Source organism: Grammomys surdaster, unplaced genomic scaffold (assembly GCF_004785775.1).
Source record: "Grammomys surdaster isolate TR1022 unplaced genomic scaffold, NIH_TR_1.0 259, whole genome shotgun sequence".
Classification (NCBI taxonomy): Eukaryota; Metazoa; Chordata; class Mammalia; order Rodentia; family Muridae; genus Grammomys; species Grammomys surdaster.
Genome location: NW_021604700.1, coordinates 3,093,513 through 3,119,368, shown reverse-complemented (window position 1 = coordinate 3,119,368; position 25,856 = coordinate 3,093,513). Strand labels below are relative to the sequence as shown.

Below are 25,856 nucleotides of genomic sequence, written 5' to 3'. Positions count from 1 at the left end.
ACACACACACACACACACACACACACACATACACACACACACGCACAAAGATGTGTGTGGATGCCATGTGGATCTGTGTATGTTTTCAAATGGCTGGACTAGTATGTCCTATGTGGCATCAGTGGTCAGTGGTGCAGAGTAAGAACAGGGAGGTGAAAGGAGCCAGGCACAAAGCACCCCAGCTGTTATGTGAAGGAGTTTGGATTTATTCTCCAAGAAAACTTTAAGTAAGCAGAATATCATGAACAGATAGGGTTTGTTGTTATTGTAAAAATCACCCTAAGAAGGGTTTATTTGTGGGACTTGAAGGAAAGCAAGAAGATTCCTTAGGACAGCATGGTACTGAGGCGGGTTGTGATGAGATTCTGACAAAAGCTGAAGGAGACCTTCTAGAATAAAGATCCACTGCAAACTCTTGTTTGGATCCAGCAATAACCCAGAGCATAAGAAGGCAACGTAGCTGACAAACCCTAATGGCAATCTCCCTCTCCTCCTCCTGTTTCCTCTGCAGCAATTCTTGTTGTTCTTTTTACTTATTGGTGTTGAGTCTGTCATGCAGGGCCTACTGCATGCTAGGTGTGTGCTCTGCCATGCCCCAGCCCTCCATCACAGTTTGGAGACTTCATTCTGTGGCTTTTCACACATTATATTGTACTATGCCATATTATTAAAGCTTATTTACAACCTTTCTGCCCTGGAGCCGTAGGCCTTGGAGATTTGAGAATCAAGTTACTGAATTATTTGTGTGTGTGTGTAGCTGCCCAGGGTGTGTTTGAGGAGTAAAATGCTCGATGCTTTAGCTAGTGTCTTCCAAACTATCTGTGAAGTACCGAATGTGAAAAGACCACTAAGATTTTTCTTTTTTCTGAACCCATTCCCACGTCTCCTCCCCAGGATCCAGAGCAATAGATATGGACACACACGCACATGCACACACACATGGATTTTGTAACGGCCCGTTCTGCTACTTTGTAAAGGCCCGTTCTTCTGCTCCAGTCCGCAGGTCAGGGTCTAGCAAGAGAGAGTGGGGACAGAGGGGCGAGAGGCACAAAAGATGGATACAAGACAGAGTCTGGTCAAGTCTCTTCCCTTTTCTTTATTGAAGAAAAGGTCCTGGGTGTTTATACCCTTTACCATGTGCCTTGCCCTCGTGGACAAGCTCAACTGAAGGCACTACGTCACGTGCCTTGTAGCCATGGATACCACGTGCACCTTGCAGCTGGGGGCACTAAACAGTGTAACAAGATGTTTATCAGAGTGTGCTCAGCTGTTGTGGGCTGTTGAAAACAAGTCTCTTGTCAGGGTATATGGCTGAGATGGCTGTAAAGATGATAGCCGCTTTCGGCTAAGAGTTGGCTCCCAACACATGGACACACACATTTCCTATGACATTTGTATCACAGAAGCTTCAGAGCTGGCTCAGCTATTAAAATCCCATAATGGTCTTGCAGAGGACCCACGTTCACTTTCAGCACTGACATGGAACATCTCAAAACCACCTGTAGCTCCAGCTCCAGCTCCATGGTGTCTGATGCCCTCTACTGGCCTCCAAGGGTACCTGCACCCATGTGCACATATCTCGATATATGCCTCCATGTAATTAAAAATAAAATCTATTAAAATAGAGTTTATGTCACTATCCATTATCAAGATGTGTTTTTCTTCTGGGAGCCTGCATTAAAATGCCAGTAATAAATGTTTGAATAGAAAGAGTGAACATAAGACTAATGACTGTTGTAATATTGTCTTCAGTGATTTCACTGTCCAAAAAATGGAGCACAGTAATTCAATTTCATATTTTTTCAAATATTATTTTTATTTTAATCTAGATTTATTTTGTTCTTCCAGCAGATTCGTAATGCCTCCTGCTTGCCTCTTTCAAGATGGAGGGGAAATCTGTGGGAGAGCCTACTCAAGTGGTGTCTAAAGTCAAACTTTCCACAAAAGTAGAAAACACAGGACACTGGCTGGTGGACGATCACACTCGAATATGGGAAGTTTTAAAGACAGAGGAGGTAAGACAATGAAATGATAGAGCTCGCGCAATGATGGATTTGCTCATACCCGAGACTAGAAAAACTCCTGCTATAGCTGATACCCCATGCCAGCTTGAATGTTTGTTCAGGGACCATAGGCACAGCCAAGGCTGGAGAACAATAAGCTAGAGACATGTCCCTTAGACATTATTGATGACACAGTGACTCAGGGAAAGAGCTAATAGCATTAACAACGGAAGCATAGAGTAACGATCTGAGCTCAGACGCATGTAACCTGTCTGGCTGGGATAACCCAGTGGTATAGATGAAGGCTTCTTCTTCCTGACTTCTTTCCCAAGGTTGCTTTTCTGTGACTTCCTTCTTTCTCAAGCCTTTTACTGATGTCTCAACAAATGCTAGTACTGTATGTGTGTGTGTATGTGTTAGTGGTGTGTGTGTGTGTGTGTGTGTGTGTGTATGGTGCAGAAGATAGAAAGAGGGAGAAACCCACTCATTAGCGGAAGTGATACATTATGGTCTTTATTTTGTTATGTGTCTGAGATAAGCTCCTAAGTAATGTTGAGGTCCAGAAGAAGTGCTTCCCTAAGGCACAACAGAATGAGAAGCTATTACAAGAAGATTAGTGCTGAGGGTGGTGTTGAGAACCCAAGCTGGGGGAAATCCCACATCACTGACCTGGCATTTACCCATCTTGCCTTCTCTGAACTGAAATGAAGGCTAGGGTATAACGGATGGATGGAAAGAGCATCTCAGGGAGAAGGCCAAAGTGTACGACTTCAAGACAGCCAGTATGGTCTGGAAAGGAGATGGGGAAAACTCTGAACATTTGGTAGCAGGGAGTGGGAAGGTGAAGAGTTTCTTCAAAGGGCTCACCTGGGAGCTCCCGCTGCCTGAGAGAGCTGTTCAGGGTCTGGGCCATAGCTTGCAAGCTCAGGAGTATTATTTCTCATATATCCAACAGCAGGGTGCTCCTAAGAAACACAGTGTAAAAATGCAAATAATGATGGAAGCACACGGCCTTGGAAGGCTATGCTGAGCTGAGTGTAGACAAGCCTGTATGTGACTCTTCCCACTTTAATGCCTATCGAGCGAATTTTTGGGTTATTTAATTTACAGCTTGTCAATTTGTTCTTCTAAAGTGGTAATACCAATTTGTTCTGCTACCAATAGTATGCAAAAATTTCCACTATTCTATGCGCATGTTAACTCTTGGAATTATTAGATTTCCTAATTTTTCTAATCTTGTTGATACACATTTTTTATTGCTTATTAGTTCTTTTTTTTCATCTTAGCCTTATCTGAGTTTGCTTTTAATAAAAAGTTTTAAAATATATTTTTTACATTCTGTATGTTTATGTTGTGAATGAACGTTCCCACCAGCTTGAGCTCGCTTTTACTTTTCCATTAGTGCTTACTTATCTGAGAGCTACAATGTAACATGTCCCTCTTTCTCTCCTACACACACATATACACACACAATCAGACACACACACAGACACACACACACACAGACACACACAGAGATATACATACGCAGACACTCACACAGTGACACACACAGACACATACACAGACACAGACACACACAGACACAGACACACAGAGACACTCACATACACACACACACACACACGACACTCACACAGAGGCACACACACAGAGACACTCAGACACACACAGACAGACACACAGAGACACACACACAGACACACACATGCAGACACTCACACAGAGACACAGAGACACACAGACACACACACAGATACTAACACAGACACAGAGACACACACAGAGACACACACAGAGAGATACACACGGATACACACACAGACACACACAGAGACACAGACACACACACAACATACACACCCACACACACTACGTGAATTGATATCTTTTTTTAATCTGGAAATCTGTCCAGAATTTTCAATTCAGATTTTCCCACGCCCTCTTTTTGTGTGTCCTTCCCAATCTATACTTTCTTGTTCTTTGTTCTTGCTTTGTAACTTCTTTCAGAATTACTGTGTTTTATCCCTCTTTGTGCTGCATTCTCATTAATTTTATGACTATATTCCAACCACTGAATGATATTTTTACTTCTGGAAATATCTTTTTAGTTATTGTTTTTCTTTTCTTTCTTTTTCTTTATTAATTATGTATTTACATTTCAAATGTTGTCCTCCTTCCCAGTCTCCCCTCCAGAAAGCCCCCCACTCCATGCCCCTTCCCCTTTGCCTCTAAGAGGGTGCTCCCCCACCCACCCACTCACTCCTGTCTCACTGGTCTAGCATCCCCCTACTCTGGAACATCAACCCTCCACAGGAACAAACACCTCCTGTCCCATTGATGCCAGATAAGGCCATCCTCTGCTACATTTGCAGCTGGAGCCATGGGTCCCTCCATGTGTATTCCTTGGTTGGTGGTTTAGTCCCTGGGAGCTCTGGGGGATCTGGTTGGTTGATACTGTAGTTTTTCCTATGGGGTTGCCATCCCCTTTAGCTCCTTCAGTCCTTCCCCTAACTCTTCTATAGGAGTTCCCATCCTCAGTCCAGTGGTTGGCTGCGAGCATCCCCTCTGTATTTGTCAGGCTCTGGCAGAGCCTTTCAGGAGACAGCTATACCAGGCTCCTGTCAACATGCACTTCTTGGCATCAGCAATAGTGTCTGGGTTTGGTGTCTGCATGTGGGATGGATCCCTAGGTGGTGCAGTCTCTGGATGGTCTTTCCTTCAGTCTCTGCTCCATTTTTTTTTGTCCCTGCATTTTCTTTAGACAGGAACAATTCTGTGTTAAAAATGTTGAGATGGATGGGTGGCCCCATCACTCAACTGGGGGCCATGTCTATCTACCCGGAGATGGTCTCTTCAGGTTCTGTCTCACTGCTGTTGGGTATTTCAGCTAATGTCATCTCCATTGGGTCCTGGGAGCCTCTCACATCCCTGGTGTTTGGGACTTTCTAGTGGTTCCCCCAGTAACCCACCCCCCCTACATATTTCTATCCATTCTCCTGGCCTTCTTGACTTCTCTCCTGTCTTCTCCCATACCTGATCCTGCCCCCACTTTTTTCCTCCCCCTCCCCTTTCCCACCCAAGTCCTTCACTCACTCTGCCACCCAGGTCCCTCCCTCCCTCTGCCTCCTATGATTATTTTGTTTCCCCCTCTAAATTTGATTGGAGCATCCACACTTTGGCTTTCTTCTTGTTAAGCTTCATATGGTCTATGAGTTGTATCGTGGGTATTCTGAGCTTGTGAGCTAATATCCACCTATCAAGCTGTCTCTGGATGTAGGAGGGGATCTGGAGCACCCAATCTGCCCCAAGTGGAGTTGCAGGCTGGAAAGGAAGATGTATCTCTAGCAGGGTGGATAGGTCCTTCATCTACCGGGCTCTGTGGGGGTCCCAGTTAGGCTAGGTGGGGCAGGGGTTCTCAGCTGTGAGCCTGGTTATGCTGGAGCTCCGGGGAGTCAGTCTGTCTCTGGGTTGGGAGTGGGGCTCTTGGTCATTGTTTTTCAAAGTATCATTATTTATTTGCCTCTTTGGGCTGGAGTGTCTTATATTTGGAGCTAAGTGTTTGATTTTCAGAGTAATGACTAATCACAGCTGTCCCATTTAATGCTCTTAGAATATAAATATAACAAATATTTAATTTTAGGTTATAAATAAAATATATTTTATTAGAACATATTATAATCTTCATAGAAGGGTTATGCATGAAAATTTTTTTCTTTTGGTTTTTCGAGACAGGGTTTCTCTGCGTAGTCCTGGCTGTCCTGGAACTCACTCTGTAGACCAGGCTAGCCTCGAACTCAGAAAGCCACCTGTCTCTGCCTCCCAAGTGCTGGGATTAAAGGCGTGCGCCACCACCACCTGGCTGAGAAATATTTTTATAAGATCTTTATAGCTTTTAGTTTTTCAAGTGAACCTTATTATATAAGTTCAAATAAATTCCTTATTGTTGTTATGGATTTTCTGAGACAAAGTCTTGCCGTGTAATACGGAGCGGTTTGGAACTTGCTGTGTAGCCTCCGATTGGCCTGAGATTCACAATCCACTTGCTTTAGCCTTCTGAGAGCTGGCCTTATACTTGTGCAGCACTGGGCTTGACCAAGCTGTACACATTAAACAGTTTTGTTATATGTTCATCATATTCAATAAGGCTGATCTTGATATATGGGCTTGGGACAGAGGGGCGGAGTTAAATCAGTAAGGTAGTGACTGCAGGGCAGTGGGGTGGATGTGATGGTAAAAGCTCCTACAGGTGAGCTGAGAGCAGACAGTGTAGACTCGCACGCTGGTGTGGGCCTGGATGACAAGGAAAGCAGCGGCAGAGTTCATGGCTAAGAGAAAAGTGGAAGTCAGCCTAGCAAATAGAACTCTAGAAGGGAATTAGGCTGACTATCCCTAGGAGAAGGAAATCTGCGTGTAGAATTCTGTCCTAGAATTTTGAGCGCCTGTGGCAGAAGAGAAATGGCAAGGGAGGGTGCTGAGTGGGCTGCTTGGCAGGAATCTGACATTGGCCAAGGACAAGGAAGTGGGCTCCAGGCAGGAATCTAAATCTTAGGCTAGAACAAGGAAGTAGGCTTCAGACATGAAAATGACTTTGGGCTAGGACAGGGAAGTAGGCTCAGATACTTTGGTCATCCTGATAAGCCATTAGAAACAGTGATCTTGGGAGTGTTCACGGAATTTTGTTTATTGCCTTGCTTGTTCTTTGACAGTTTGTATTTATTGTCTTTCTTGCTCCTTGACTATTTGCATCTATTGTATTGCTAGTTCCTCAACCTAGAACTGACCTTAATACTTGCATGTAATTAAAATGGTATAAAAGCAAAAAGGAGGAGGGGGGATGGGATAGGAGGTTTCTAGGGAAGGAAAATGGGGAAAGGGGATGGCATCTGAAATGTAAACAAATAAAATATTTAATAAAATAAAATAAAAAGGATGCTGAGAGTAACTGAGTAATGGGAGCTTCCTGATCTCGCTCAGAAGTTGTGGGCCCTGGAGTCAGTGGGAGCTTCAGCATGTGGTTTAGGTTTCAGAAGGTCTGTTAGAGCTGTGTGGAATGGCCAGGATGCTTCCAGACCTCTTTCCCTTACACTCCCCTTTCTCTTCTCTGGCTCTGCTGTGCGAGTCAGTGCTAAACTAGGGATGATTTGGGGATTTTTCTTTTTTGCAAGATGATAATTTTCTTTTCCTGATAAAACTGTCCTTGAGACCATGTCCTTCAGTTTTAAGTTTACCTCATTTATAAACCTCAAAGCAGTGGCCCTCTATTAGACACGGATTGAAATAAATACCTGACTGACATGAGTGTTTTCATGATCTAACAGTCAGATGTTGTTCTACTAACTGGTAATGTCCACCACAGTGCTGTCTTCTGTCTTCTGTCTGTCCTGTGTGTGTGTGTGTGTGTGTGTGTGTGTGTGTGTGTGAGAGAGAGAGAGAGAGAGAGAGAGAAACAGAGAGAAACAGAGAGAAACAGAGAGAGTCAGAGAGATAGACACAGAGACAGGAGAGATAGACAGACACAGAGATACACACATACACACACACACAGAGAGAGAGAGAGAGAGAGAGAGAGAGAGAGATTTGAGATTTTATGTGTTCTTGAGGTAGCACTAAGTTATAGCGGTTGAGTTTATTATTATTTTTCTAGTATTGCTGGCTGACTCTTCATAGGATTGTCACTAACCTCTGGACTTAATCTGTGTTTGGTTTTTGCATGTGTGAGAAGGCCACTACAATACATGATATTCTCTGGCTCTGGGGCAGACTTTCTCTGTGTGGAAGTGAAGGACTGAGGGCCTGAATGGAAATAGGACGTGACCTTTCTCCCTTCATCCAGCTCAGGAACAGCCTCCCCCACCCCCGCCTCGTGTTGTCACGTCACGTTCTTAGGGGAGGAAATAGTGATGTGCGCATCATGCATGCTTTGGAGATTAAATCATACTCATGAGGGACATGAGGAGAGGGATCTTTTAAAAACTGGATGACAGTTTGGACAAGCAGTGGAAGTGCTGTGTTAAATTCTGAGGATCCAGCTCTTTAGCCATCTACCTAAAGGCAGGGTTGATGGCAGAGTCCAGACTCCTCTTTACAGTTCTTGTGAATTTCTTTTTTGTCTGCCAAAGTTTTCATATGAGGCAAAGAGACAAAAATTTACTTGCTAGGAAGTTATTACTGCATAAAATGCTTTGAGGCATGAGATCCGAGATGAGTAAAGGTGACGTCACCAGGAATGAGAAGTTGAGTATTGCGATTGAACGCACTTGAGCTGCCGTCTGTAAAGGGGAGGGACTAGAACTTACCGAGTGCCTCCTTTATAGTAAGAACTGTGTCTGGCAAGTCAGACTCCATGGCTTTTCTGGTGGTTTTGTTTTTGTTTGTTTGTTTTGTAAGAGAGAGAAAGAAAGGACATGAAGGTGGACGTGTAGGGACATGGAAAGGATCTGAAAGAAGGAGGGGGCAGAATATCAAAATATATTGTAAGAAATACTGAAGGAATGAATAAAAACCATAAAAAAGAACTGTGCATGGCACATTTGTATTTTATCAATACATTAAAGTGTCCCAGCCCTGGGAAAATTTCATTTTACTCATAATAGTTTTGAAGATTCAAGATGGTGGCACATGGCCAAAGATAGGTGTGTGGCAAGTGTCAGGGTTAGGTTGAAAGTCAGTTTGTCACTGCTCTCCAGTTCTACACTTGGATTTCTCTGTGAAGCTGCCTGCAAGCTTCAGGGCCAGTCTAGTTCTGTTTACTTTCTGTGTGCAGACCTCAGTCTGTGCTGGTTCAGGCAGTAGCCCAGGTCCTAGCACAGCAGTGCAGTTCTCCAAGAGCATGGCTCTGCAGTGTCCTGTAAACACACCCAAGGGCCCATTGAAGCCACCACCTTTTCCACTTTTGACTTTGTCGGCAGTCTTTGTGACCAAATTTCTGTTTAGGTCTCGCTATGTAGTATCTGTCTTGGTTTAGGCAGCTATGAGATAGTAGCTCAGACAACTAAGCTTGTGACTAGCAGGAAGTTATTCCTCACAGTTCTGGAGGTAGGCTAATCAAGATCACAGGGTCAACATGGTTGGATTCCAGTGAGGGTTCTATTCCAGGTAGCAGACAACTGACATTTTGCTGTGTCCCCACGTGGCAGAGAAAGCTGGAGAGGCCTCCAGGGTACAAACTTTGGGGAACACATTCAATTAGTATTAACTTTTTGTTTTTGTTGGTTTTTTTTTTTTTTTTGAGGCAGGGTTTCTCTGTGTAGCTCTGGCTGTCCTGGAACTCACTCTGTAGACTAGGCTGGCCTCGAACTCAGAAATCCTCCTGCCTCTGCCCTCAACGTGCTGGGATTAAAGGCATGCGCCACCACTGCCTGGCAATTAGTATCAATCTTGGGGTTCTTCTTTAGCTCCACATGTTGGAAATGGCATCCTGAAACACTAAGCTCTTTGCAGCCTTGTCTGTGTTACTGAGATGTGCTCTGTATGCCAAGCTATTGATTTGAACAGCCTGGCTGGAACTTGTATGCTTCACTGATTCCCTCAATACCTGGTCCTTCCTTGGACATTAGAGCTGCCCAGAAGCACATCATATGTCCTTGTTTTGTGCTCGTTAGTTAGGCAGTCATGTGTGGTCATAAGAGGGACATGAGAAACTTTTGGGAAAAGAAATAACCCAGCTTGTCATGATCACATGAGATAAAGCATGCCACACAAGGCCGTGTGAGAAGAGAGTGGTGTTCAGGAAGCCAGTGGGGAGAGGTTTAAACCATTCCCATATTGTAGTTAAGCTAGTCTGGCAAGGCAGGGCAGGTGAACAGCTTAGGATTGGCTGGTGTGAGGAATTTCATTTGGCTTTGAGCTGATTCTAGCTGCCTGGCACCCAGCCCAGTATGATTGAGATAGGGATAGTATCTCATAACTGTTAAATCAGGGAGAGGCAGTAGTTCTGGGGTGGTTAGTTAACCTATGCAAGTCTTGTTGTTGGCCCATTACCTTTAAGAATTGGTTAGCATTCCTGAGAGGTAGTCTTATGGCCAGGAAGAGTTTTAAAGACACCAATTTGTTGTAAAATGCAGAAAAATTTAAAGTATTTACAACAAAGTTCTTGAAGCACAGTTATTACTTCGGGCATGTACCTGTAGTCAAGGAAGTTTCTCTGACTCTAATATACACTATGACTTTTTAGTGTTCTCTGTTGGTCCTTTTGGTCAGAGTTTCAAGTTTTCCATGATGCGTCCCATCAACTCCATGGTCTAAAGTAAAAGGAAACACTCAGGAAGTCAAACTTTCATTTTGATCCAGTTTGCATTGGTGTTAGACTAGACAGTCTCTTTTTATTTCTTTTTCAAGGAGGATTTCCTTGACATCCTCTGGTCAGGTTAGCGACACTCCTGTGCTTTTCTGTCTTGTAAACCTTATCGTACGAGAGGTATATTTGTACATTGCTGTCTCTCAAGGCAGGGTCTCTGTCATACTCATCTGTTTCAAATCAAATATTATTCAGTGTCTGGGAAAGAGTAGGCCCAGAGCTCACTGAATAAAGAATATGCATGGAGGGACTAAGAGCATCATCCTGGAGCCACACAGAATCAGCAGATTCTTTCATCTGTATTCTAGTTTCCTCAGCTGTAAGTTGGGCATAGAGATAGGGTTCCAATGAGAATTGAGTTACGGCGTGGGGATTCTTGGAGCAGAGCTGCATGTGTAATGCATGGCAGGCCGAGTACTACTGACTGTGTCTGTGGGGGAAGAGTACCACTGCCCTCAGCCATTTCCTGCTGCTAATATCACAAGGCCATCAATTCGAAAAAGGCTTACTTTAGCTCATGGTTCTGGTCCAGGGTTGCAGGGCTCTATCTGCCAGTGGCTTTCTGGTTTTTGTTGTTTGTTTGTTTGAACTTTTTATTGGTTCTTTGTGACTCTCACATCATGCACCCCAGTCCCGCTAATCTCCCTCTTCCCTGGTACCCACCCTCATTGTGGAAGCTGAAGTGTGTCCCACAGCATAGACTTGTCTCCACACTTCTTTGCTTACGAATGCTCATTTCACGACTTGTCTGATATGAGTCTGCTTCTGCTCTGGCGTCTGGTACTCTAGCCACACTGGAACCTCACTGGGACTCCTCTCAGATATCCCGTTGCTGATCTGTGTCATGGAGATGCTGTAGTTTTGGATCTGTAGGATAGACCCCTCCATGCACTCCAGCAGTTCATCGATAAGGTAGATGTTGGAGTGGGCCAACTCAAAGCTCTGGATCTGGGTCTGAGAGGCATCTGAGCTGCTCAGCCTGCTGGCTCTCCTGCTCTCATACCTTCAGGGCTGGCGCACCGGAAACCCCTCAACCAGGGCCAGCTCTATCCTGCTGCCCAGGAGGGGTGCAGAGCCTGCTCTCCCAAGTGTTGAAGGGATGATGAGGGACATGGCCAGTTCTCCCACTCTCATGACCCTGGGGCCAGCTCTCCTTCCTGCCATAGGTGTCAAGAGATGAGGGAAGAGGAGGGCATCCCTCCTTCGTCTACACTGGCAGTAGCTTTCTTGATGATGAGTTCCAGCACAGCTCCAGGCAGTGCCTGGCAAAGGACAGAGAGTACAAACTAGTGTGATTTTCTTCTACTTTATTTCCTTAATCACTGAGCCTCCCCTCTGAGGACCAATCTAATTCTCATCTTTCAAAGTCTGTGCCTCTAAATACCATTTTTAGGTTACATTTCTACTCTTCCTTCTTTCCTCCCTTTCATGAGAGAGGTGTGGGTGTGTTTGTCTGTATGTGGGTGTGTGAGGGTATGTGCATGCAGAGAACAGAGGAAGACTTCAGGGGTGTGGTGATTTGAGTAGATTCGTGTTTGAATGCTTGGCCATTAGGGAGTGACATTGTTAGGAGGCGTAGCCTTGTTGGAGTAGGTGTGGCTAGGTCTCATATATGCTCAAGTTACGCCCAGTGCAAAACGCAGGCTCCTTCTACTGCCCGTGGATCAAGATGGAGAACTCCGAGTTCCTTCTCCAGCATCTTGTCTGCTGCATGCCCCCATGCTTCTCGCCATGACGGACCAAACCTTTGAAACTGTAAGCCAGGCCCAATTAAATGTTCTTTATAAGAGTCATTGCGGTCATGATGTCTCCTCACACTAATAAAACCCCAGCTAAGACAAGAGGTTCCTCTATTGTTCCTTGCCTTATTCCTTTGAGTTTGGGTCTCACATGCAACCTGAAGTTTGCTGTTTAGTGAGATTGGCTGGCAAGGGAGCTCCAGGATTCTCCTGTCTCTGCTCTCCAGTTTCGAGCTTACAGGAATGTCAGCCAGCCTGGCATTTAGCTGGTTGCTGGAAATGGAAACGCAGGTTCTTGTGCTTGCACAGCAAAGAGCATTACCCAGGAACCGTCTTCCCAGCCCTGTCTGCCTTCGTGATCACTCACAACGGAATGAAACTCTGACATAACTTTGGTAGAACAAACTGTATTTAAAACACGGAAAGCACATGGTCACCCCACACTTGTATGACAGTAGTTCAAACTCAAGATGTCTGCTAGATTCAGGAAATCCTCATAGCCCCCACGATCATTTCTGTTTTTAAATGCCTGTTGTATTGGACCAGGCTGCACTTTTGCCTGAGCCTGGTGAGGGGAGCCTGCCAAAGATTCACAAAGGGTCATCTTTCCAGAAGACACCAGGATCTAGTTAAATGGCACTGTTTTGAGAAGTACAAGTTATCTTGGGTCTGGGGCAAACCAGCGGTGGTGTGTCAGAGCCTCTGGGTCTTCTATTCCAGCTTTAGCAGTGTGCGCCTCAGGGCAGTGTTCTAGAGTTCAACTAGCCAGTTCCCTCTGTGGTTTATAACCTTGTTTCATCCTGGCTTCTGATTTAGGTTGCTCAGTGACAGGTATTTAAATGGGAAAAGGCAAACCCCTCTAGGACATAAGCCAGCCTTCTCATGCAGAGGGCTTTCTCCTAGAAAACACAGTTTACGATGCTCTGCTAGGCTCCCTGCCTGGATTGAGTCTTACCTTTACTACACCAAGGCGGGCAGTTCTTTGAGTTTTCATGTAGAAAACAAAGGAAATCCCAGTAACTTTATTTTAAATAAAAGATATGGCATGGGAGAGGCATGACAACCAGTTTATTGAATTAATTCACTCTTGGATGTCTTCAGTCTCTAAGAAAAATGTTTTAAAACAATTCTGTCAGTACTTGTTTCTTTATAACATTTTATTTATTTATTTATTTATTTATTTATTTATTTATCTATTTATTTTTACTTACTTTATATCCTGCTCACTGCCTCCTCCAGTCACCCCTCCCACAATCCTTCCTCCCACCTCTCCCCCTTCTCCTCTGGGCATGTGGGGGTCCCCTGGGTATCCCCTACCCTGGCACGTCAGATCTCGGCAGCACTTGTTTCTTAAAGTGTGCCTGCAGTAAACCTCAGGCTCTCCTGTTGCTTGTCAGGGATCCTTTATGAGAGGACACTCTTCCTCTGAGGCCATGAAGAGGCAGGGAAGGGGTGAAGGGCTTACAGACTGACTGCCTTCCTGTGGACATTTAACAAGTAGGTTGTCAAGTGAGTGAGTTCTGTCCTTCTGACTTGTCTTTCCTCAGAGAGGCAAGCGAGAGGAAGGATGATATTATGTAAATTTATCTCTGCCATACAAATATTGGGTCAAAAGATTGGCAAAGGTTGGAATTTCCTCACCATGGTGAGTAGCTGGTGCTGACCCTTTCTTCTCAGGCTCAGGTATGAGAGTATCTGCCATGCCTTCACTAGACTTTCTCCCCTGCAGTCTGGGAGCTCCCATATTCACCTGGTCTTCTTGAGAATGTCTGCTGTAGCCATCTTAGAAAATTGTAAATGAAGAAAATCTCAGGCAAAGTTTTGGGCAGTTGGAGGTAAGGAAGAACACTGGTGGGAAAGAGGTGACGTGACATTCTTCAAAACATAGCCTCTTAACTGGCAACAGCCATGCCAACACACACCATGCCTCTCAGCACACTGTGTCTCTCCACACACCATGCCTCTCCACACACCGTTTTTCTTCACACACCATCCCTCTGTGCACACCATGCCTCTCTGTACACTATGTACTTCTCCATATTTGAGTGCTGGCTCATCACTTAGACCCCGGGATTTCCTCCCCCACCCTCACCACACTGTAACACCCAGTGATCATGATGCCTGTATCCCCACACTCAGGAGACAGAGACAGGAAGATCGAGCCGTTAACTAACCTGTCTCAGAAAGGAGTCATGACCTTTCCCTCTCTCCCTCCTTCCTTCCCTCCTTGTATTAGTTACTGAAAACACTTGGAAAGAAGCAACTTTAGAGAAGAAGGGTGAGGGGGCATAGTTAGGGGACACCTGTCATGACAGGGAGGGAAAGCATGGGGTAGTGGGGGGCGATCCTTGGCTAGTATGGCTCAACCGTGAGGCAGCTGGTCATATCACCTCTGCATTCAGGAAGCAGAGAGGAACTGCGCAGGAAGTGGGGCTCAACTGTAACCCTCAATGTCCACCCTCCAGTGATGCACTTCACAAGTGAGGCGCCACCTCCCAAAGGTTCTTTTTGCTTGTTTGTTTTTGTTTTTGTTTTGTTTTTGTTTTTGTTTTTCTGAGACAGGGTTTCTCTGTGTAGCCCTGGCTGTCCTGGAACTCACTCTGTAGACCAGCTTGGCCCCGAACTCTGAAATCTGCCTGCCTCTGCCTCCCATTAAAGGCCTGCGCCACCACTGCCCAGCCCAAATTAAGCACAGCTCTACAGCTGGAGAGCCTGAGCCTGTGGCAGAGGGGTCATGTCCAAACTACAGCACTCGGTTTTCTTTCCGTTTTCTGTCCCCCCCATCTCTCCCCCTCTTTCTCCTCCCCACCCTCCTCTCTCTGTTCCTCTCTCCTGGCCTGTGCTTCCTTAAAGTACATCTATTGTAGTTAATGTGCCTGTGTTGTCGCTCACTGCTTTCGTGCCCTTTTCTAGTAGACTGAGTGCCTGTGAATGAAGCTCTCCATGCTGTTTTACTCACAGCTGGGTCATTATAATGTTGAGATGTTTGTTGGATGAACAAACAAGTAGTGAACAGATCAATAACTCTTGTGGTGTGTCAAAAAGGCAATTTCCATCTCTCAGGATGATTTCTCTGACATCAAACAAGAACAGCTCCAAGGCGCAGAACCACGAGTTTCATTGTGGGGCTTGTACTTGCCAATAATAGGAAACATTTCACTTGTCCTAGGTTTCTGAGACACAACAGCAACTTATGTGCATCGTAGAAACAGTGACAAAGAAACAAATAGCTAATGAAAAGAGTCTTCTGTAAGCAGAGGGCTCCTCCCACTCGTGTTTACTCTTATGGGCAGCTGTGCTTACAAACTAGCTCATTGTTATTCCAAACATTCATTTTCAGTAAGATAAATGCCATGCCAGAACAAATCGGAATTGTTTCAAAATAGAAAATGTTGATCAAAGCCGTTAAAAGTGGCAGACAAGGAGACTGGGACATTGTTATGAGGTAATCATGCCTTATCAAGGCGGAGGAGATGTGATTTCTAAGGAAGAATTGGGAGTGCAGGAGATTTGAGGAGGCAAAAAGAGCCAGGAATCCAAATGGGTGTCCGTAAGTATTATAATTTACTGAGAGAATTCCAAACTGACGGCGATATTGTCACAAGTGAAGTGAGTAATTCCTAGGGGGTTACACTAGGGCTCAGTGTAGGACTATAGGCAAGCCCTTGGTACTGAGCATGCACCTGAGGACCAGTAATCTCTGAGTGAAGGGTGGTGGCAGCCATTTTCTGCTATAAGCAGGGGCACAGGAAAGAAGATACAAAGGCCATGCTGGGCCAAACCTGAACTCCAGAGCCACAGGCACAGAGGATGGGGCTGGGAAGAGAGAGGAGGACAGGGTCAAAGTGCTCAGCCCTGCATTTCACACTTCGTCCGATGGTGTAAACAAAACTTATACTTTGCTTATAAAGTCTTCCCACACTACAGGCCTAATTGTAGTCCTCGTGGTCAGTCCCACAAGCAGAGTCCAGGAGCCGCCTGGCCAGTGCCTTGCCACCTGTCACCTTAACCAGGGCCGTCTATTCAACCTGTTGCTGCTTTTCTTCTTGATTTGCTTTGATGAATATAGTATAATATAAATATATGTGCTTATACATGTTCCAATAGGGACTTCCCATGGTCTCATTATTTCCTCATTTCCTCTTCTTCAGCTTAGGCCGGTTAGGCAGAATGCTGATGCATGTAGTGCTCTCTTTAATTTAATGTTCTGCACACTGATGAGCAACAGCAGTGCCCATCATAGGCACTTCACTGATCTGTTTAGTGAATGGATGTATAAAATACGTAAAAGCATGTTCTCTGGCTCAGGAAGTTCCTGTTCCTTTCAGACATGGACAGAACTCGGGGGTGAGGACTAAAGGGGAAAGCACTGTGGATTTTGCATCGAAATGCAATTGGTTTAAGTGTACTCCTGGCATTTCCTGGCTGTGTTAACTCTGGGAAAGAGTTAATCCTTCAATTCTCAGATTTAAAAAAAATTCTACAAGATGCATACATTAATGCTTTTATAGGAAGATTGAACATAATATTGTTCCCAATTTTTCTCTTCTCTAGTTCACTCTGATTGCAAAAGTCAGTAGTATTTTGATTCCTTGAATAGTCCTTAAAGTTATTTCTTTCTCTTTTTTTGTTTTTTTTTTTCGAGACAGGGTTTCTCTGTGTAGTCCTGGTTGTCCTGGAACTCACTCTGTAGACCAGGCTGGCCTCGAACTCAGAAATCCGCCTGCCTCTGCCTCCCAAGTGCTGGGATTAAAGGCGTGTGCCACCACCGCCCGGCGTTAAACTTATTTCAAGACATATTTCACTCTTAATTTTGTGTGTGTATGTGTGTGTACATGTGTGTGTGTGTGTATTTTATATGTGGGTATGTGCACATGACTGTGGGTGCCCATGGAGGCCAGAAGAGGATGAAAGGGTGTTGGATACCCTGGAGCTGGAGTTATAGGAGCTGGTGAGTTATCTGAAGTGAGTACTGGACACTGAATTCAGGTCCCCTGTAACAACAGTATGTTATTATAACCAGCGAACCATCTTTCCAGCTTCCTGAAAATAATCTTTAATAAACTGAAGTAATGTGAAAAACTTTTGACATTTGTGAATTCTAGGCAGTGGCAATATGAATATGATTTTATGTATCTGTGTTCCCTGTGTCTTTTTTTCCCAGATATTTAAAAATTGAACTAATAAAAGAATTAATTGTAAAGTCATATATATTGTTAGAGAAAATGCCTAAAATGAATGACTAATTTAGGGTAGGATAGTGAAATGAATCATTCCATTTACATTGAGGTTTGCTTGTCAGTTACTATCATGAACATCAATGCTAACACGTCTCTGCCTTGGAATTTGTAGTTCAGTGGGAATACAAACTGACTAATTAGTCTTGAATTTTTAAAATTTTATTCTTATCTCATGTGAATTGAAGTTTTGTCTGCATGTATGTCTGTGTAAGGATATCAGAACCTCTGGAACTGGAGTTACAGATGGTTGTGAGCTGCCATGTGGGTGCTGGGAATCAAACCCAGGTCCTTTGGAAGAGCAGCCAGTGCTCTTAAGCACTGAGCCATCTCTTCAGCCCCCGGACTTACTTATTTAATCTAAGCATTATTCTTGTGATCAAGGCAATTAAAAGGAAATACAAGATGCCAACACAGAGCATTTTTTATCTGAATGTAGGCAATTAGGAAGAGGAAAGAGTAATGGATAGTGTTTAGGATTAGTGATATGGTACCTAAGCTGGCACCCAGAGAAGGGGCAGGATGGGTGTGATCCACACCAGGAAGAGCATATGTGCTGGTCAGAGAGAGACAGGAGAATGCAGAGCAGCTCAATAAAGATGGAACGCAGGGGTGAGGAGGGGTCAGGTCATGGCTAGTCATGCATGCTTTCTACCTCTGGGGCGGATTTTGACTACAAAATCATCAACAGCCCCCCCCCCCCGCCCCCCCCCCCCCCCCCCCCCCCGGTGTGGGTGCGGCGGGTGTGGCACTTTTTTTTTTTTTTTTTTTTTTTTTTTTCCTGAGACGGGGTTTCTCTGTGTAGCCCTGGCTGTCCTGGAACTCACTCTGTAGACCAGGCTGGCCTTGAACTCAGAAATCCTCTGCCTCCCAAGTGCTGGGATTAAAGGTGTGTGCCACCACCGCCTGGCTAAAGTCTTACTTTTTAAAACATTATTTTTATTTTATATATGTGTGTGTGTGTGTGTGTGTGTGTGTACATGAGTGCTGGTGCCTGTGGAAGCCAGACATATCAGATGCCCCTGGAGCTAGAGTTGTGGGGAGTTGTGATTCGTTGACATGTGTACTGACAATTGATCTCAGGTCCCCTGCAAGAGCAGTGCATGCCCTTAACCACTGAGGCATCTCTCAAACCACCTAAGTTGATTTAATATAATTTTATTATTATTATTATTATTATTATTATTATTATTTGGGTGCTCATGCCACAGAGTATGTATGCAGGTGAGAAGAAAAGCTTGCAAAGTCTCTCTCTCTTTCCTCCTGTACATGCCAGGCTGGGTGGTGAGTACTTTTACCCACTGAACTGTGTCATGTAGGTCTGTGTGAGGCTGTCGGATCTCCTAGAGCTGGCATCACAGACAGTTGTGAGCTGCCATATGGGTACTAGGAATTGAACCTGGGACCTCTAGAAGACCAGCTAGTGCTGTTAATCACTGAGCCACCTCTCCAGGCCCCCAGGTCTCATTTTTTGTACCCAGACTGTTGGCGTTTAGGAACCAATAATTCAGAGTCTAATTCAGTCTGGTGTCTGGTGGAATGTCATGTTTTCTGGGGAGTCTGGAGTCATTGTTGCTATTGTTTCCAGCAGACAGAACTGTATGTTACATCATGTGAATAAAATCAGCATAGAAGTTCTGTCTCCTCTATATTTTCAGTCAGTGAGCTGGTGGGAGCTGCCTGAGCCATAGTGCCACAGCTATGCTTGTCATCAGCCGACATCCGTAGAGCCCTGTCTGAGCGTTTTTTAGACTTAGAAGGAGGTCTGATTATAGGTAGGTGAGCTTTGTAATGAAAAGTTAGCTTTTTTTCTTACATAGCTGATTGTCCTCTTACATCAGACAGAACATGTTTGCATGCTTGCTCTTGAGTTTTTGAAAGTAAGTAGCTTAGCAATCTGGGAGATATTTCTTCCTAACAAAGGCAGTGACATCTATCCATCATAGCATGGTATCAGGACATCAGAGGTTGGAATACTCTGCACTGGGGGCAGAGACATAAGGTGATTACATTCTAGTGACAGGCATCTGGAATATCTGATCAAGTTCAAACACAGGGCCATTACACCGAGTTTCACAATGGAAAATAAACGGGCCAGACAATTCTGTATACAACTAACCATCTGCTGACCTCACCAGTGACTCCTTGGTGAGGGAGTGGAGAGAAAAGCCGATGATCTGAGCTTGTGACTTGCCCAGAGTTGCAGAATAACATCATTACACTCTAATGTCCAACAGTTGCTTCATAAGCTGAGTTTTTACAATCCAATAAGATTCCTAAAGACTAAGCTTTACAAAATCTAGTGATGAGACAGACTTCCTGGCCAGTCTCTTCTAATTCCAGAGTATGCTTCTTATTGTTATGCTAATCTTGGTTTTGTTTGGGGCTTGCTTTTCCCCTGTGAAGAAATAACTGGAGGGAGGCAGGTTTGTTTTGCTCACAGTGTCATCGTGGTGGAGGATGTCTTCGTGATGGGAGGGATGGATATAGTAGGCAGAGAAGCTCACCCCATGGTGGCCAGGAGACAGAGTAGGAGTGTCCACACGGCAGAGACTCTTTTTCTTCTGTCTTATATATGCTCCTGCCTGTGGGGTAGTGACAACATCTTCATAAGTCTTGCCTGGAATCTCCCTTGTAGACACCCCTGGGGGGTGTGCTTCATGGACTCTTCTGGGCATCTGTGATGGTTGGGTTAGTTTTACCTGTCAACCTGATAAAATATAGCGTCACCTGGGAAGAGAGTCTCAATGAGTGGTTGTCTAGGTCAGATTGACCCATGGGCATGCATGTCTGTGGGAGGTGATCTCAATGATGTTCACTGCGGTGGGACATCCCTGCCTGTAATTGGGCAGTACATTCCCAGGGGTTGGGTCCCCGAGTGGATGAGAGGAGACAGTGACCAGAGCTTGAATATGCATGCATGTGTTCTCTCTGCTCTTGACTGTATGTAGCCAGCTGCTTCACCTCCCTGCCCCGACTTCCTCCAGTGATGGAAGGCAGCTGGAACTGTGAGCTATAATAGGCCTTTCTCTCCTAAGATGCCGCTCCAAGGTATGTAGTACTAGCAGCAGGAAAGGAAACCAGTGCAGCATCTTTCAGTCCTATCTAACTGATAATGAAGATTAACAGTGGTAATTGTTATTTGAGGTCATTTGATGACAGCCCTCCCTCCCTTCTCACTCTGACCTGCCTCCCTCCCCTGGCCCTTCTGCTAACATGTCATTTGGAAGTGGGATGTTTGAGGGACAGATCACCTTATGGTTCACTTTATATGTCCAAGAACATTTTTTTTTTAAAACTTTTCATTGATTCTTTCTGAATTTCACATCATGTACCGCAGTCCCAGTCATCTCCCCATCCCCTTATTTCTGTCCTTTGAAACCTACCCCCAAATACACACACACACACACACACACACACACACACACACACACACACACCCAAAGCATAGAAAACGTCTCCATTGGGAAGCTGTAGTGTCTTAACAGTGTGTCCCACAGTATATCCCTCTGTCCAGACATCTTCACTTGCAAATGTTCATCACAATGAGTCATTGGTCTGGTTCAAGATCTCTGGCTTCTGTGACACCATAAATATTGGGTCCTCATTGGGCCTCTTTCAGGTTATCCTGATGTTGCCCTGTGTCATGGAGATCCTGCAGCTTTGAATCAGCAGGACTGGCCCTTTCACATATCCCAGCCATTCGAAAGTGATAACAGATTTTGGGGTGGGCCAATTCAGAGCCTTGGATTTGGGCCTGGGTGGCAGCTGAGCTGGTCAGCCTGCTGGCTCTCCCTTATCTGCACCAGCAGGGTAAGCTCTCCAGCACTGCTCTGGCTAGGCCACCCAATACAGTTATTGGCAGGAGGCAGGGGCAGCTCTCCTGCTCTGAATGCTCTTGGAGTTGGTGCACTTGCACCCATGCCTTCAGGGCCAGCTATACTGTGTTGCCCAGGCAAGGTGCTGGGCCTCTTCTCCCAAGTGCTACAGCCAGTGAAGGGGCAGGGCTAGCTCTCCTCCTCTCACACTCCCAGGGCAGGCTGTCTCTGAATGTGGCTAGGGGAAGAGGTCTTCACTCCCACAACACCTCATGGATGATGAGTTGTGGGACCAGTTCTCCTTTGTTCTTGCCCCTGGGGCTAGCTTATCAGTATCCCCTTGACCAGGGCCAGCCCTACTGTGCTGCCCAAATGAGGTGCAAGGTCTGTTCTCCCAAGTGCTATACAGCTGGTGAGGGGAAGGGCCAGCTCACCCACTCTTATAACTCCTGGATCAGGTCTCCCAGCTGCCTCAGGTTGGGAGGGGCAAGGGGAAGAGGGCATTTCACAGAGGAATGAGAGAGAAGAGAGTAAGGCTGGCTCACTCATGCCCTCAGGGCTGGTTCATCCCCCCACCCCTACTCCCCTTTCGGGCCAGCTCCACTGTGCTGCCTGGGCAAGCAAGGCACAGGGCCTACTCTCCTCAGTGTTTCAGCTGATGAGGGGCAGGGTCAGATCTCACATTCTCATGACCCAGGGCATGCTCTCCTGAGTGCTGCAGGTGGTGAGTGGCAGGGCACACTCTCCACCTCTCATGACCCTGTGGGCAGCTTTTCTGATTGCCAAAGGAAAGTGAGGACAGGGAGGCCTGTGACACTACACAGCAGATGAGTGGCAGGGCAGCTCTCCCACGCTCAGACCCTGGGGACTGACTCACCACACCCCTGCCACCATAGCCAGCTCCACCTGATCTGGGCAAGGTTTGAGGCCTGCCCACTGAGTGCTGCTGCATGCAGGTGAGAGGTGGGGCAAGTTTTCCAGAACCCAGGCAGCCAGTGAGGGCCAGGCCAGGTCTGTACCACCCCTGGATGTCCACATGGTCCCCAGAAACTGCCCCAACCAGGACTGTCCCCATTTTCTCCAGTGATAATATGAACCATGGATATTGACACGGATTCTTGCCACTGTGTAGCCACAGACCCAGATATGCAGGCTGGGACTTCAACATGGCCCCAGGTGGCAGGGCTGGGCACTCCCTCACAACAGAGTAACTTCTCTCCATCCTTGAGTCCTCAGTTCCATCTCCCTTCATAAGGCTCAAGCTGCTTCACTCTCTTTTCCTTCTATCTGTTCACCACCTACTGGCACATTGTGGTGGCTCACAGTGCAGGCTGGCCACACAACTGGCAGGCTCCTGGGTGGTATCCTCTAGCAAGTGGGTGTCTATGGCCTGTCTATGCTTTGTGCCAGAGGGCAGGACTGTGGGTAGAATCAGCAGCCTACAGGTCTCTGTGTGTCTTCTTCCTCCCATGCTGCAGTTCTTGGTGGTAGGTGGGGCTATGCATGACTATGCCCCGCCCCCTCCATGGGAGTGGAGGGTTGATCTGTGAGCATCGTTCCCCACCTGCACTCTGTGGCATGGAGGACACAGCTCTCTGTCTGCCTTCCTCCTCCTGTGCTGTGCTACCTGGATTAGATTAGATTTGGTTTGGTTTGATTTTTATGTGTCCTAGGTATAAAACTGCTTGGCCAACCACTCCAGGCATCAAGCTAGAATGAACAAAGGCTTGCCATCTGTTCTTCCCATGATTGGTGCTTATGCCTTTGAGGACAAGAGTACCAACAAGGTGTCTCTTTTCCCGTTGCTGAGGGGGTATAGGGTGGGCGAGAATATCTCCGACTTGCAGGCATTCTTCTTGCCTCCTGTTTTTATCACCCATCTATCATATTGAATGTGCTCAGTAATCCTAAACAGGATCAATTTAGTTTTGGCTTCATTTCTGTCCCATGTGGTGACTTTTAGGTATATCTGTGAAATCTTGTTCTCAGAGGAAGATCTGAAACCTTGTAAGTGAGAGTTAAGCCACCATAAGGCTCAACTGGCATACAACAACATAATTCAGCTTAGGGGTATTGGCAGTGCTTATGTTTGGAATTCTATAGAAAAGCTGTGTTGTTGCAGAATATTTGATCACACTGTGAACTCCAAGATTGTGCTGTTTACTGAAAAACCCTGCTTCTAGTTGTGGTGTGGCTCAGCTCTTAGCACACACCTTTAATTTCAAACAATGAGGGTAAAGTTAGTTTGTAGAAGGAAGAGCCAATGTTTGAAAGTGATGTTTAATTGAGTGGCAGGCAAAATGACAAATCAGAAAAAGATTTGACAGAACAGGATATGCTCAACTCTCATGAGAAGAGAGAGGAGAGGGAAGGGGACACTACTCAAGAGAGCAGTATCGAGAAGAGGAGGCAGTTTTACCAGGACAGTTGTACAGAGACAGGTTGCAAAGAGAACACGCTAGATACACGTGAAGACACATGAGCCAGAGAGTGAGAAGAAGCCAGAAGATAAGACCAGATTGCTAGAGTTAGTTTGAGGCCAAGCAGGACAATTCAGGAGATGCAGAGAAAGGGTGGGGGAGCATGGGGGAGGCAGATTGAATCAGTCAGCTTGGAGAGGAGTTTTGAGCCAGAACAGCTGAGTTGAACCAGCCAGCCAGAGTTCAAAAAGAACAAGAAAGAGTGAGCTTATTCAGCAGTAAGTCTCAGAGGCTGCAAACATTCTAGGCCTAGATTAGATTTATGAAGGCTGAAGCTTCCAGGACTGGGCCTAGGTTAGCAGACTGAGGCAGTAACCCTCAGAGGGAATTACATCAAAGGAATAAAAGTTACTTACTTTAACACTGTGTTCTCTTTGAGAGAGAGAAGGAGAGGGACATTGGAGATAAACAGGAGAGGACATTAACAGAGTTGATCTTTTCCCAGTGACCTCATAAATAAGTAATAAGGAGGAAACTACATACAAGCTTAGGTTATATTAAATTAAGAAAGTAATGGTTAGATACATTTTAATGGTGTAAGAGATTTGGAAGTGTTATTTTATATAATGTTTCTGTTCTTTATGGTGTAAACAGAGAAAATGTGGGTCACATTGAGAGCCACAGGGGTTAGGAGTATGGAGAATGCAGGATGAAAGAGAATGTACCATCCATACCCAGATTGTCTGTCTTCAGCCTGTTGGATTGTATGTTACCCAAGGTTCAATCACTGTCTCCAGCGTGGGTTCAAACTATTCCTGATCAGCTTTCGGTCATCTTTTGGAGGGGAACCACTTTTTCATATCATTGCCAAAACAAGCTCAGTATTCAGAGAATTGACAGAATTCCCCGAGGTCTCCACTCCAGCCTCTTCTGAAGACAGATGAACATAGATGAGGGAGCAGTTTCTAAAAGAACAGCTCCTTTCCCGGCAGAGGTGTATACTTGGAACTGCTGAGTTGGAGCTTTCTGTTGACTCTTATTTTAGTCCTTCAAGAGACCCCTGCCAGTGGCTGGCACACACAGTGAGACACACCTTCTACCACGTCAGGCTTCCACAGTAAGTGAGCAGACCAGCTCCTGCGAGGGCGTGTCACCCTGACTATATCTGTAATAAGCTACAGGCCAGAATTGGAGGGGGCACACCTGTGATCTGGATCTTGAGGCTGGAAGACACACCTTTAATCTGGGTCACACCTTTTGCTGGAAGCCTATATAAGGACAATGGAAGAAGGACCAAGCCTTGTGTGACTGAGCAACTACTAGATTCTTGGACTTTCTGTTCACAGCTAGGCATTATTGGATTAATTGGACTGCAGCCTGTAAGTAATTCCAATATAAATATATATGTATGTGTATATATATTTAGTATATATATACATATGAGAGAAAAATTCTAGAGAACCCTGACTAATACAGCTACCTATTGGGGGGGGTGTCAAAGACTTAAAATGACAATTTATAATGTTTCAAAAAGACCTTTGTTTTCCTAATATGGAAGAGCTGCCATCTGAAGATGTACTTAAATTTGAAGGCATTAAGACCCCAGTGTTAACTCTAGGGCATTGTATGAGGCAGCTCCCAAAGTTAACTCTGGACCAAGGCATGTGTGAGCAAGATATTCCCCTAAGATTTGATATGCTTAGACACTGGTACACCAGCTGCTTCAGATATTCGCTGTTTTATGGATTGTTAGAAACTTTCAAGATGCTAGGTGGTGGTGGCGCTGATGGGGCACACCTTTATCCCCAGCCCTCAGGAGGCAGAGATAGGTAGATGTCTTGAGTTCAAGGTGGACACAGAAAGCTCCAGGACAGCCAAGGCTACACAGAAACTCTGTCTTGAAAAAACAAAACAAAGCAAAACAAACAAACAAAAAAACTTTAAATCAAGATCGACAGAGTTGAGGAAAGAAAGTTTGTGATTTTATGTTTTCATGAACGATGGGGAAACGTTGGTGTCACACTCTATAGCCCAACCATAAAAAGCTGTTGTGTAGGTGAATAACCTGTGAAGGGAGAATTGGGTCAGGTTCAAAAGCTATCAGCTTATAAGAGAGAAAAGTAGCTAACTAGCAGGAAAGATGCTCAGGTCAAACAGCAATTCAGTGTTCCCTTAGTTTAGTTTTTATATAAAATCCTTGGTGAGATGTACCGGTAAATATTTAAAAGCTGCTCTGTGCTCCCAGTGTGAGCCCACAGCTCTGCACCCACCCAAGAGCTCTGGAAAGACACACACACACACACACACACACACACACACACACACACACACACACACACA

The 25,856-nt window shown here is 45.4% G+C and overlaps 1 protein-coding gene across 2 annotated transcripts in view; it reads left to right on the top strand.

Moving 5' to 3' along the window:
* Rgl1 (ral guanine nucleotide dissociation stimulator like 1) overlaps nucleotides 1-25,856 on the top strand; it is a 238,338-nt gene that overhangs the window by 81,929 nt on the left and 130,553 nt on the right. For both annotated transcript variants that reach the window (XM_028775720.1, XM_028775718.1), the window contains exon 2: nucleotides 1,852-2,015. In XM_028775720.1, the coding sequence (XP_028631553.1) occupies nucleotides 1,884-2,015 (132 nt within the window). In that variant the 5' untranslated portion in view covers nucleotides 1,852-1,883. The remainder of the gene's footprint in view (nucleotides 1-1,851; nucleotides 2,016-25,856) is intronic.